This window comes from Coffea eugenioides, chromosome 8 (genome assembly GCF_003713205.1).
Source record: "Coffea eugenioides isolate CCC68of chromosome 8, Ceug_1.0, whole genome shotgun sequence".
NCBI lineage: Eukaryota > Viridiplantae > Streptophyta > Magnoliopsida > Gentianales > Rubiaceae > Coffea > Coffea eugenioides.
The window spans coordinates 20,974,450-20,988,929 of NC_040042.1; the positions used below are offsets into that span (position 1 = coordinate 20,974,450).

The 14,480-nt window shown below is 36.7% G+C and overlaps 2 protein-coding genes across 4 annotated transcripts; both read left to right on the top strand.

Moving 5' to 3' along the window:
• The first annotated feature begins 3,314 nt into the window (after positions 1–3,314).
• On the top strand, positions 3,315–8,853 carry LOC113781432. Its single transcript, XM_027327368.1, has 2 exons — positions 3,315–4,727; positions 8,602–8,853. The coding sequence occupies exon 1, from the start codon at positions 3,404–3,406 to the stop codon at positions 4,697–4,699; it is 1,296 nt and encodes a 431-aa protein (XP_027183169.1). The 5' UTR covers positions 3,315–3,403; the 3' UTR covers positions 4,700–4,727; positions 8,602–8,853.
• A 1,799-nt stretch (positions 8,854–10,652) lies between these two features.
• Positions 10,653–13,635, top strand: LOC113781208 (60S ribosomal protein L4-like). Of its 3 annotated transcripts, none has more exons than XR_003469558.1 (2): positions 10,653–11,415; positions 13,340–13,635. XR_003469558.1 is itself a non-coding variant. In XM_027327087.1 (2 exons), the coding sequence occupies exons 1-2, from the start codon at positions 10,671–10,673 to the stop codon at positions 13,351–13,353; spliced, it is 606 nt and encodes a 201-aa protein (XP_027182888.1). In that variant the 5' UTR covers positions 10,653–10,670; the 3' UTR covers positions 13,354–13,635. The 3 variants fall into 3 exon arrangements, 1 of the variants encoding a protein (XP_027182888.1); XM_027327087.1 differs by having other exon boundaries at positions 10,653–11,262; XR_003469559.1 differs by lacking the exon at positions 10,653–11,415 and adding an exon at positions 13,210–13,241.
• The last annotated feature ends 845 nt before the right edge of the window (positions 13,636–14,480 follow it).

Here is a 14,480-nt window from a genome sequence, read left to right on the forward strand (position 1 = left end):
AATTGGTTGTTGAGGCCTTCTGATTAACTTTAGCCCTGTTTCTTAGCTTGCAGCTGGTTTTGGAATTTCTTGATTTGGACTTGGAGAGCCTGAGTTATGATGTTTCCTCTAGAATGCGTTCTGTGAATCTGTTTTTGTGATTCTGGTATGGTATCTTGCATTTTTGACCTGGTTACACTCGAAACTGGGTTGAGTGACCTTCTGCAATATTGTAGCTCTATCTCTTAGCTTCGAAACGGTGTATCTTACACCTTCATCCGACAGTCGTAGTGCCTTTGGTGCCATACCGCAAAAGGATGTTAAAAGCTGTTTTTCTGGTTTTGAGCTTAACTTTCATTTCCGAACTTTTCCCTAGCTTGACTTGTACTAGTACTACTTGGAGCTTGCTGAATGGCTATTGGATGAACTTGTTGTTGTGTGTGTACCTTTGGGACTGGCTGAGGAAATAATGAAGCCATGATGGTTGGAAAAGTTAGCAAATTTAGGGGAAGTGCTGTCCGAACTTTTAAAGGACTTGTTTGCATTGAGTTTGTGATCTAAGACTTGGGTTTGAGCAAGGCAATGATACATGATTGATGGTTTCTGAGCCGTGGAGGTGAGTGACCCTAAACTATTTCCGAAGTACTTGTGAAATATTTCTTGCATTATTTATTCGATTGCATATCATGCGTGCTTGCATGTGGATTCATGACATGATTTGGCTTCAATGAGTTCTGGGAAAGTCTTGTGCTGGACACCAACGTCTCCACCTCTGTTCATGGTTCATGTTCATGTTTATCTGGAGCTCAAAAAGGGGCTCCCTCTCAATGTTAATGTTAAATGATCTATTTGAGCGTTGGGTGTTCAAGTGCAATGATTTCACTAGCTCACGAGAGCAATAAACGTACATTTGATCTCTGAATCATGACATCATCAAAATGATCGAAATGCAACATTGTGAAATATATTTGTTTAATGATTTTACTGGTTACTCGCTGAGCTTCTAGCTCACCCCAAAAATATTTTATTCCCCTCCACAGGGCTCAAGGCGAAGGAAGGACTTGTAGTACTTGTTCACGTATCTGGATGGCCTATATCTTGTACAGTTTGGATTTGGAATCAGTTTATGTGTAGTTTGGGGAATTATTTCCGCTTCGCTTTTGATATGTATTTATTGGAGAATTTGATGTAATATTTGAGTTTTATCTTGTAATCTGTTTGAGGAATATAGTGAACGACTGAGTCCCGGCGAGAGTTGGGCAGGCGGCCCGCCGAACCCTCTGGTTCGCCTTAGGGGGAGGTGGGGCTGTCACAATCTCCCCCTAGTATGGCAAAAATATATGTGTGCTATCAAAATTCTTCACTTTGACATGTTTGGTCATTGGCTTCTCTTTTGGTTGAGGTGAGCTCTTTTAGTCGTTTTAATTTCTAGCACTCTGTTTCTTTTTTTTTTTTTTTGGCATCTTTTATCACTTCATGTTTTGCCAATTTTATTTCTACATTTGTAAGAAAGGATCCGAATCCTTATACACCATTTTAGTTCTTCCTTCACTTTTGTTGGATTTTGTAATTGAGAACTACCTGCCCGCTTTCGTTGTATGTCATGCTTTGCCACAGGTATCACTCTTTTGATTTTTCGAAGAATTTCCCTATTTTTTCCTTTTTGACATATTTTTTAATTTAATTCAACAAAAGTTCTTGTGATCATGAATTTGATGTCTCCTAACTTACTTAGATGATCAATATGTTCAACTTATTTTTTTGTTGTTTTTCTTTAGCAATAATGTTTTGCTTTTGCACATTCGTTTGTTATTATGTTTTTCCCAGATATGTTTCTGACTTTAGTTTTTTCTAATCTTCTAAACTTCCTTTCCTAGTTTTTGTGCTGCTTTAATTGTTTGACAGTTTGTTACTTGATTTGAGTTATCCTCAATTTCATTGCAAGATAACATAGCAAACTAAATTGCAAAGTGATACCAACTGAGAATGTCAATTGGTCCAACAAACTGACTGATATCATTGGTATGATATAATTATAGTTCTTTTAACGGTGTTGTAACCTCTACTGTACTTATCAACCACTTGAGTTTTTTTTCTGCAGTCTTTAATCCTTAGATTAGATGCAATCTTGTAAGGACTGATTGGCCTCAACTGATTTCATATCTCATTTGCCATACCAAGACTTCCAAATGCAAGAATATGGAGTAATTTCACATCTATCATATCACAACCCAAAACTGCCAGCCGATGATTTTCTTAGTAATCTTCAATCTCCACAAGAATAGAAAGCCAAAACGGCCGTGAGAATAATTGATGAGACCCATACCAAACAATCAATCTCAAACTTGACCTGGTTTGTAGTAGCATCATCGAGCAAATCTAGTCACTCCCCTTCTTCAACCAAAAGCAAACAAACTTTTTAATTAAAGCAACCTATGACATTATCCAAACCAATCAAACCAATTAGAAAAACCAGAGTAAAAACACACACACTGAACTGATGGCAGTATGGCACCAATTGGTTAGCTTTTTCCAATTGGAAGTTTGTGGTTGATTGTTTGGTATGAGTCTCAGCAATTATTCTCATGGCAATTTTGGCTTGTTATTCTTGTGGAAATTGAAGATTACTAAGATAACTATTGGCTGGCAGTTTGGGTTGCGATATGATAAATGTGAATTGCTTCATATACTTGCATTTGGAAGTTTTGGTTTGGCAAATGAGATATGAACTCAGTTGAGACCAATCAGTCCTTACAAGTTGCATCTAATCTAAGGATTAAAGACTGCAGAAGAGTGTTTCGAAAAAAAAAAGACTGCAGAATAAAACTCAAGTAGGTGGTTGATAAGTACAGCAGAGGTTGCAACACCAAAAAGAACTACGATTATATCATGCAAATGATGTAGGTCTTAACACCCCCCCCCCCACCCCTCTCCTTCCACACACACACACACGAAAAACTGGTATTAATAACATAAATACTTGGCTAGAATGAAGACTACGTACAGTTATCTATTTGTATATGTTCTGGGATAATCTCATTTTTTTCCCATATCAATCTTATTGCAATATGCACTTAAAGATTACTGTATTCTGATATTTTTCTTACCTAAATAAAAATTGTTATTTTCCTAATCTTGGTGTATTTTCATATATAAGCTAGGTTCAAAAATTACTTTAAAAAAATTAATCATGTTCTAGTTCTCACTCCTTGTGCGGACATTCACCCTAGCATAAAGAATATAAAGCAACCCAACACTCAACTTATCTGTAGACAATAGATTGATTCTAGACGTTTAATAAATTATGTGATTAGTTCAATTAGTGGTGGCTAGGAAGATGTATCACTTAACATATGTATCACTTCTTCCCTCTTCCTCTCTTCCTCTTCCATTCAGTTGCCAGCACCAGTGAACGTAAGGGTTCATGGCAGCCCTTCAGCCGTTGGCTGCGGGGCAAGAACTATCTCCTACAACAAAAAAATCTTTCTCTCAGCTCTTCTCACAGCCGGCGAAATCTCCAATCCAGATTCGGCAGGCATCTGTTTACAAGGGTGAAGCTGCGGTTGTTTTTTCCAGAGTAGATGCGGACAGACTTGCGGCGCCATTTAGATGGACTTTGGTTGGTAAATTTTCTCACGAACGACCTTCTTTGGAAGATACTCGAAAGTTTTTTGCTTCTTTAAACCTGAAAGACCAAGTCTCCATTGGATTGTTGGATTATAGGCATGCTCTCATTAAGTGCACCGCTGAAGTAGATTTTAACAGAATTTGGACAAGAGGAATTTGGCAATTGGGCAAATATCCAATGCGTGTGTTTCGACGGACCAGAGAATTTCATGTGCATACGTATAGGGAGTCATCTCTAGTACCGGTTTGGATAGTTCTTCCGTCTCTGCCTATTCATTATTCTGATAAACACTCTTTGTTTTCCATACTGTCTCCAGTAGGAAGACCATTGTTCCTAGATTCGGCAACGGCTGCTGGGACGCGTCCTAGTGTGGCCAGGGAGTGCGTGGAGATTGATGTAGCGAAGCTTGTCGTGCCAAGGGTCTGGGTTGCTGTCAAAGATGAATCTGGTTTCTGGCAACGTATTGTGCCAGAGAACATCCCTCCGTATTGTTCATTTTGCTCGCGATTAGGACATTCTCATGAGGAGTGCAAGAAGAATTTGAATAAGGTTGGGTCTCGGCATCAGCTTAAACAACCCATGAAGATGCAGCAAGGTCCACAGTTAGATGGAAATCCGGTGGTTAATCTTCAACCTGCAAGTAACCCAGCTGCTAACGCGAACGAAACAGCGGTGACTGTGGCTGCTTCTCACAAAGCGCGAATTACTGCTACGGTGGACGAAGGAGAAAATCTACCAGGTGTAACGGAGAAAGTCGCTGGGTCTGCTTTGCAAGTCGAGGAAGGGGAGATAATTGTTCAGCAAGATTGCGTTATTGATGATGATCACGCTGCTGTAGTGGGAGAAGTAACCCAAACTAAAACCTCTGATGTAAATGGATACATGGATACTAGTAATGGGAAGGATGCGGCATTGCATGGGGAACATGGAGTAATGGGAAACCAGCTGGAGGAGCACCATGGTCTTCAAAGTGAAGGGACCCAGCTTCTAATGGAGAAGTCTTTGAGCACCGAACATGAGCAGCTGGCCGACATCAATGCTTTAAGCATTGAACATGAGAATCTGGCCGACAACAATGCTAGCGTTGCATGAGCAGCTGGCCGACAACAATGCTTTGGAGCAGTGACGGAGCCAGGATTTTTTCTTTGGGGGGGCCAAAATTTTTTCGAACAAAATTATTTTAATATGTTATGTTCAAAATAATTTTCATCTATTTAAATATATGGCATCTTAAAATATCAAATATTAACTTTAATTATAAAGATATGTCTATTTCATAAATATGTAGCATAGTCATAACTAAAATTAAGACAACAAATAACATTTGATTAAATATCTTATAACATCACAAACCACCTAAGTTGCACATTATGAGAAGATGCTCCAATATGTCACTTGTGCAAAAACAAAAATATAACTATGCAATATAAATATAACTATTTTCAATTAAAAAGAGATAAAAATTATGTTAACATGTCTTGAAATTTCATCCTCTTTTATTAAACATAAATTGAGCTTTACGTTCTTTCATAGAACTAAATTCATCTATAATTGAATCAATGGTAAATTTTCGAACAACTTCCTTTTTTTATGTACATTGTTAGACAATCATTCAAGAAATTATCTTTTATCTTGTTTTGGAATTTTGTTTTGATTATCTTCATAATTGAAAATGTCCATTCTATAGACTATAGAACGAATTAAGGATTTTTTCCTTGGGAGGGGGGCCAAAATTTTTTTGAACAAAATTATCTTAATATGTTATATTCAAAATAATTTTCATTGATTTAAATATATGACATCTTAAAATATCAAATATTAAATTTAATTATAAAGGTATGTCTATTTCATAAATATGCAGCATAGTCATAACAAAAATTAGAACAAGAAATAACCTTTGATTAAATATCTTATAACATTACAAACTATCCAAATTGTACATTATGAGAAAATGATCCAATACGTCACTTGTGCAAAAACAAAAATATAACTATGCAATATAAATATAACTATTTTCAATTAAAAGAAAGATAAAAGTTATGTTCGCACACCTTGCATTTGTTCATATCTTTCTCATCAGTACGTGACATCACATTGAAAACAATTAATGAGTAAAGGCCAACTAAGCATTGTCCCTTCACCGTTCAGTGAACTGAATGGGGCAGTCCAAATTCACTAACTCCGGCTTAACACAACAGCAGCAGCAAACCAAGCATCTCCTCTCAAGATATTAATGTAATAATCACATGGATAATGTTACAAACACATGGTATGCCCACGGCGCAACTATGATAAAAAGCTCAATCACAAACGTACGGTTCTAACCAGTATATTAAGGAAGACAAGAAATGAGTAGGGGGCAAAAAAAAAAACTTACCTTTGAAGAAGATACCCACCTAGCACACGGGTCCAACCAGTACACTAAGGAAGACAAGATGTGACGCCCCGAAAAAATTGAGTTTGAGAACCCGGAAAATTTTCTAATTTTCTAGGGTTTATTTTATTTAATCGCCCGCCTTTTCTACATTTTCTTGATTAGAAAAATTCCCCAGATAAAGTTTATGAGAAAAAATAGTTTTAAAATGATTTTTCTAGTATCGGTTAGTTTTTGAGAAATTAAAAGCGTATTTTGGACGTGGGACCCGCTAGTGCGGTAAACGCAATATAATTTTGACAACTTGTAGGAATTTTGTATTAAGTAATATTATTTTACAAGGTGTTAAGATATTTGTAATTGGAGAGACAAAAAGATAAGTTTTAAACCTAAAGGTGACAAGTGTCACCATTGTATTGGAAATAGCTTATGACTTACTATTCATTTTCTTGACTTTTTGACCAATTGCTTAAATATCTCAAAAATCACACAAAATTTATTCTTGTCTTCAACCTCTTGGCCGATTCTCTCTCTAGCAAAGAAGGAAGAAAAACCTCTTCAAAGTTTGGCAATTATCTAGCTCAAATCCTCCAAAACACTTGCTTGATCTAGTTTCTACTCCATAAAATCCCTCCATTTGGTGCTAGTGAGTGATTTGGTGAAGTTTTTTGGAAAAGCTAAGGTGTCCTACAACTCTCCCTCTCTTGTTTACTAGGTGAGTGGTATATGAACTTTCCCCTACACTTAATGAAGCTTGAGTTGTGCTTAGTGGAAGCTAAAGTGTTGAATTTTGTGATTTAATTCTTGTTTTTGGATGAAATGGTGAAGTTTACAATTTATTGGTGATTTTTCTGGTTTAATATGATCATGATGTTGTGGCCTTGTATGATGATTGGCAATGGCCTAGAATGACTCTAGTAAGTGTAAATGATTGGCAATTGCAATCAATTTCTGTTTTGGAAGAAATTCTGGAAATTAGGGTTCTTGGTTCTTCATTCTGTCCGAAATTTTAGGTCCTAGATAGGGGCCGAATTGGCCTTTTCTTAAAACATGAAAGTTGTAGGTATTGATGTTTTAAAGGTTCCTGTAAAATTTCAGGTCAATTGGAGTAGTGTAGAATGAGATAAGGCGAAATTACTATTGCTGTTCTGGGTTCATCAGGATGTTAGAACTGCGCTTGTAATCGGCTGTTTTGACTGGAATTTCTTTGGATTTGGTTGTTGAGGTCTTCTGATGAAATGTAGCTTGATGTCCTAGCTATCATATGCCTTTGGAATTTCTGCATTCGGACCTGTATAGACTGAGTTGTACTGATTACAGCATAGTGTGATTTGTAAACCTGCAATTACGGTTATGGTTTGGTATTCTGCATATTTGACCTAGTTGTGCTAGGATTTGGACTGAGTGGCCTTCTACATTGTTGTAGCCCTGTCTTTTAGCTTCGAAACGGTGGGTCTTGAACCTTCATCCGACAATCGTAGCGCCTTTGGTACCATTACCGTAAAATGACGTCAAAACTGTTTTTCTGGTTTTGAGCTAAACTTTCATTTCCGGACTTTTCCCTAGCTGGACCTGTACTAGTACTACTTGGAGCTTGCTGAATGGCTATTGGATGAACTTGTTGTTGTGTGTGTACCTTTGGGACTGGCTGAGGATATAATGAAGCCATGATGGCTGGAAAAGTAAGCAAATTCAGGGGAAGTGCTGTCCGAACTTTGAAGGAACTCGTTTGCATTGAGTTTGTGATTTAAGACTTGGATTTGAGCAAGGCAATGATATTTGATGGATGATTTCTGAGCCATGGAGGTGAGTGACCCTAAACTATTTCCAAAGTACTTGTGAAATGTTTCTTGCATTAATTATTCGATTGCATATCATGCGTGCTTGCATGTGAATTCATGACATGATTTGGCTTCAATGAGTTCTGGAAAAGTCTTGTGCTGGACACCAACGTCTCCACTCTGTTTATGGTTCATGTTCATGTTTATCTGGAGCTCAAAAGGGGCTCCCTTTCTGTTAATGTTAAATGAAATATTTGAGCGTTGGGTGTTCAAGTGCTATGATTTCCCTGGCTCACGAGAGCACTAAACGGACATTTGATCTCTGAATCATGACATCATCGAAATGATCGAAATGCAACATTGTGAAATATATTTGCTTAATGATTTTGCTGGTTACTCGCTGAGCTTCTAGCTCACCCCAAAAATATTTTATTCCCCTCCACAGGGCTCAAAGCGAAGGAAGGACTTGTTGTGCTTATTCATATGTCTGGATGGCTTAGTGGGAATTGTTTCCGCTGCATTTGTGACATGTAATTATTGGAGACTTGGATGTAATATTTGAGATTTATATTGTAATTCATTTGAGGATTGTAGTGAACGACTGAGTCCCGGCGAGAGCTGGGCAGGCGGCCCGCCGAACCCTCTGGTTCGCCTTAGGGGGAGGTGGGGTCGTGACACAAGAAATCAATAAAAAGCTATACTCATTACCAAGAACGTACGTGCTGCATTAGGGCTGGGCTGGCCGCCGGAATTCCCTATATATAGGGGGTTTTCCGGCGGCTTGGGGGGGGGGCTTAAGCCCCCACCAGCCCCCCCTTAAATCCGTGGCTGCTTTGGAGAATCTCTATGCTGAATTGCGTTGGGTTGAGGATGCAGCTTCCACACAACATGGGGTAGATGTATTTAACTTGCCTATTATTCACTACAAGAATTTTGGTCTGGTGTGACAACAGAAAAAGTTGTCACTGAAATGGGCCCTATAGTGACTACTTACAATGTTATCACAATGTGGTTACAGGTTCAAAGTTAGTGACAAAAATTAGCCATCACTGTCTAAAGTAATTGTTCCTAACTCACTTTTATTAATTCTACTATGCCACCCAAAATTTTTCAATATTGCCCTATATGTTGTAAATAAATTTTATTAATTCTATTATGGCACCCTATCTTTTATATTTTAGCCCCGTATGTGGTAAACTAATTTCATTAACTCTACTATGACACCTTATCTTTTGCGATTTAGCCTTATGTGTAATAAACCAATTTCATTAATTCTATTATGGCATCCTATCATTTACAATTTAGCCTATATTTTTCATTAGTAAAATGGGGAAGGTATTGTAATAAAAATGTATACATATTTTATAATTGTTCCAAACTTAGTTAGTAACTTGTTATGAAGGTAAAACAATATCATGGACTCCCTATCTAGTTCTTCTCTTAGCAACACATGAAAAATTAGTGATCGGGAAATTACTTGTGTGACGACCTAAGAAAATGTTGTCACTAAAATGGTCCATATAGTGACAACTTTCAACATCGTCACTGTCGCTCAACCGATTCAGAGGTAGTGACAACAATTAGTTGTCACTGTCTAAAGTACTTGTTCCCAGATCATTTTCATTAATTCTATTATGCCACCCTAACTTTTGCAATTTAGCCCCAAATGTAATAAAAAAATTTCATGAATTCTATTATGACACCATAACTTTTGTAATTTAGCCCCATATGCAGCACGCTAATTTCTTTAATTCTACTATTACACCCTAACTTTTGCAATTTTGCCCCATATGTAGTATACCAATTTCTTTAACTCTACCATTACACCATAACTTTTGCAATTAAGCCCTATATCTAATTCACCAATTTCATTAAATCAACTATGGCACTCTAACTTTTACAATTTAGCCCTATATGTAATACACAAATTTCATTATTTGTACTATGGCACCCTATGGTGTTGCAATTTAGTGATATTTTTTTATTAGCAAACTATATAAGGTATCTTAATAAACTATATATGTATGCATATTTTATAATTTTCCCAAAATTAGGTAATAATTTGTTATAAATGTAAAAAAAATTCATACATTCCCCATTTATCCAAATGACAACATGGTGGAAAATTAATAATTTGGATAATCTAAAAATAGAGGTTGTCAATAGTAGAATTTAACAATAAACTTAACACGAAATTAAGTCTAATCCTAACATTTGCATGATCAAAAGGTTGTTATTAATTATAGAAGCCATATTTATCATTTATGAATTGGTATATATACCAAATAAATAGATTTAGCATTTCGTACATGTATTTGCAAACTATTTTGATTGTTCAATCAACTAATTCAATTGTCAGGTCTTGTGAGACTGCAAGTCATACATAATTGATAACACCACAAAATGAGTACCAAAAAGATTTTAATTAAAAGAGTGCTTATTTTTTTTGAATTGTAAACATATTTCTAAAAACATTTTTATTTTTTGAACTATTTTATTGTATAATAAATTAGAAAAAGTCCTATATTAGTTAAAATTGGTAAAAAAAATCTGCCCAAACACACTAAATTGTCATATTCTATTATTTTAGCACAACCCGAGAGTAAAAAAATAATAAAACTCAAAACAATAGAAAAACTTAATTACATAATGATGAGAAAAAGAAAAAAGAGAGAGATTGGTGAAAGGACAAAGAAAGCGTGCACTTCTTGCATCTAAATAAGGAAAAGGGGTGCTTTTTATATGTACGGAACTAAGAGCGGCAAACTAAAAATTTCAAGTGGCATGGCTGGCTGAAGGGACTTTAGGGAAACGACACCGTTTGACTCTATGTACTAATAATTTAGCCAAAATTTAAGACATCTAAAATGCAGTATACCAATTCACAAACCTTTCACCCCCATCAGAAATGGCTTCCGCCGCTGCTCTTCCTGTAGTTACCGTTATCCCTCTTGAGAATGAAATGGAGGCCGACGCCAACTCCCTCCTTCTACCTGACGTCATGAAAGCCCCAATCCGGCCCGACATCCTCCAAGACGTTTATCGCGACATCTCCAAGAACTCTCGCCAACCCTACGCCGTCTCTAGGTCCGCTGGCCACCAGACCTTCGCCGAGTCATGGGGTACTGGTCATGCTGTTTCCCGTATCTCTGGTGTTCCTGGCGACGGCACTCACCGTGTCGGCAAGGGTGCCTATGGCAACATATGCCGCAGCGGCCGCATGTTTGCTCTGACCAAGATTTGGCGCCGTTGGCACCGCAAGGTCCCAGTCAACAAGAAACGGTATGCCGTGGTTTCTGCCATCGCCCTCTCTGCAGTGCCTTCCCTTGTCATGGCCCGTGACCACAGCATTGAGTCTGTCCTGCAAATCCCCTGTGTGATCTCCGATTCTGCTGAGGCCATGGAGAAAACCTCCAACGCTATCAGTCTTCTCAAGAAAATTGGGGCTTACCCTGATGCTGAGAAGGCTAAGGACAGCCAGGGTATCTGCCCAGGAAAGGGTAAGATGTGTAACTGCCGCTACATCTGCAGGAAAGGTCCTCTGGTTGTGTATGGTACTGAAGGGGCTAAGCTTTGTTAAACTGCCGATAGCTTTGTTAACCTAGCTTTGTTGCATTTTTTTCCAATTCGGCAGGAACTTCTCACCCATAGAGGTAACTTTCCTTTTCTTTTTAGATCCAGCACCTTACACTATCGGAGTGCAACTAGCAGATTTTGAAGTCTTTTAGTTATTAAGTTATTGTAGATTACATATTCTAATCGCTATAAGGTTTTTACAGTAGTAACTTTGAGATTTTGGGCAGAATTGCACTAAAACTGCATTTACACAAAGAGGCAACCATGTATAATCAGCTTTCATTAATTTCTTGGCTGGTATGATACCAAAGATAAATACATTTTAGTCCCCTGTTTTTATTTCGTAAATTTTGTTGGAGATTTGACATTCAATCATTTGTTCATTTGTTTTCAAGGACTAGAGACAATTTTGTGATGGTAATGGTGCTGAAAATTGGAAAATACTATAAAATAATTTTGACTTTTCAAAGTTTGTGTTCCTTTAATATATCTAGTCTTGCTTTCATTAGTTGGCCAACTTAGCCATTTTTTGTTTCCTTTTTGATGTTAAAAGCAGAGAATTAGTTGCTTGTTTATTGAACAAAGGAGAAGGAATTTGATGTCAAAGGAAAATTAGATTGTAATATCAATCTCACAAGTTCAATGAAATTTAGTCCATATGACAAAATAGGGGCCGTTGGGAACTTGTCTGGCATGAGTTAATGTTGGTAAGGAAAGCCACATGCAATGGCCTGCTGTATCTATGAGTACAGATTGTGATAGCTGAAACTATCTTCATAAGTTGTTGTTCGTTAGCAGACATTTATGACAAGCAACCTTCATTATTTAGATAGTCTGGATTGATTTGAGAAGTGCAAAATTCTAATTACACCCATGTAAGTACGGAATATCTATCAATGTACTCACCAAAGTTTGGAATTTTAATTTGGCCCTACAAATTTCAAACATACTGTGGCTTGATTTGAGAAATGACAAATCCAATTGAAGACATATAAGTATGAGATGTTTGTCCTTATCCTTATAAAAAAAAAGGAATTCGTAATTTGGCCCTGCAAAATACAGTATTGTGTCAGCATTGCCCTTCATACATTTATCTATGATTTCATACAGTTTTGTGTCATATATACTCATCATTTCAATTTTTCCCGCACTGCAGTGTTAAATTAGCGCATTATAATTAAATAGAAGAGCCTATATTGAACAATTCTGACATTGTCTTAATGAAGACAACGTTGAATCTAGATGGTTAGATCAGAAAATTTTGATCAAAACAATTTGCAAATTTTTGCAAAGTAATCTCAATCCATTGATAAACAATGTGAAAACCTTGACAAGAATGAGCTTTTTATCTGCAAAATGGACAGCCCTTTTATATTATATTTGCAGATTCTAAATGAATTCTAAAAATATGTAATCGTAACGGTTTGGCTTAATTAACTATTCTAGTTTCCTAATCCATCTTCTTGCAAAATGAGGCTCTGAATGGAGGTGGTACACTATTTGTGAACAAGCATCCAGACCTTGAAGTTAGAGTTGTTCATGGTAACACATTAACAGCGGCTGTGACTCTCAATGACATTTTCCAGTTTACTATGAGAACTTATAATTTGCCTGGATGCAATGAGTTTGGGGTGCGGATTCAATAGAAAATTTACTAAGTTGGTGGGGTCATTTTCTTATTTATAGAAGCCACTCTTTAAGCTTAATTTGTCAATTATATCAAGTTAATTTTGGTTGAAATAACCCTTAATAGTAGAATTGAAACAAACTTGACTTTATTGATCTCTAACAAGGTACTTTGGGCAGATTTTATCTATATTCTAATTCGTATGTTTTGGTTGAAACTCTTGTTTGACTGATTCTTTTATCTCTTATCATATTGACTTAATTGGATTTTTGTTCAGTATGACTATTCATTCAAATTCAATAGTGTATGCTTGTAATGGCATTTTTTTGACTGAAATCGATTCTAATGGGTATGATACTTTTCTTCCAATGCAGTACAATGCTATTAAATGCTCTTGAGGAGATGAAAAAGGTTGGCTTTTGGATATGCTCATGAAGATGACTTCAGTTTGACACAAATTGCTGCTTTAGTCTATGTTTTTGCTTGGAAAGAGTACTTTGTTTTCTTGGATGCGTAATGGCTGTTACTAGTTGAACTGATGTGGACTTAGTACTCTATTGTTTGGATGGATAATGGCTGTTAGTACTTGAACTAATGTGGGCTTTGGAACCCATTTTGGTTAATGTGTGTTTTGATGAATTTAGAGATGTTTATAACAATATATATATGAGGGTTCATTGTACATTAATTACTATCGTTTTTTGCATTAGTCGAGCCACAATTTTCTGCTATGGTTGTGGAAAATGCAACAGAAGTAGGCTTTTTATGGCAAATTTCAAACATTGTAAACAAAGTTCAGTGACTACATCAGGGAAGGTTGTCACTAGCTACAAGTTCAACCAATGACAACAATTCTTGTCACTAATAAACAGGATTATAAGTGACATGTAAAAGTCATCATTGTAGAGATGAAATTTGTGACGACTTTTACATTATCTATGACAAAAATACAGGTGAAGCAATGACAAGAAAAGTCGTCACAAAATAGTTTTAGTTAGTGACGAGTTTTTCTTTGTCATGGAATAATATGATTCTGTGACGACTTGTTTAAAGTTGTCACATGGACTCATTTGTGACATAGAATCTGTGACAACCACGTGACAACGGAAAAAGTTGTCTCTTATAATGACAACTTTTTGATTTTTAATGATGACATTTGGTTGTCACAAAAGCCTGATTTTCTTGTAGTGATTGTAGGAAATTTGTCTCCACGAATGGGCGTCCCACAAGAAAAGATGCTGGAATCATCAATGCACGCTCTAAACATTGATCAATTAGAGGTGACTGACAGTGATTTCCGACAAACGTGGAGGAAGGGTGTGCGGGCTTGTTTCCCATCTAACAGACAGTTACGGTCAGAGACATCATCCAAAAACTCATTCCAGGTTCTTTCTCATGATTAATGGAATATTTTGGAATATTAGAGGGGTAGCAAAAGCACCTAATCTAAGAAGATTGATTAAACTAGTACGGCTTCATCATGCTCATTTTGTTGTGATTTTGTGAGCCAAAACT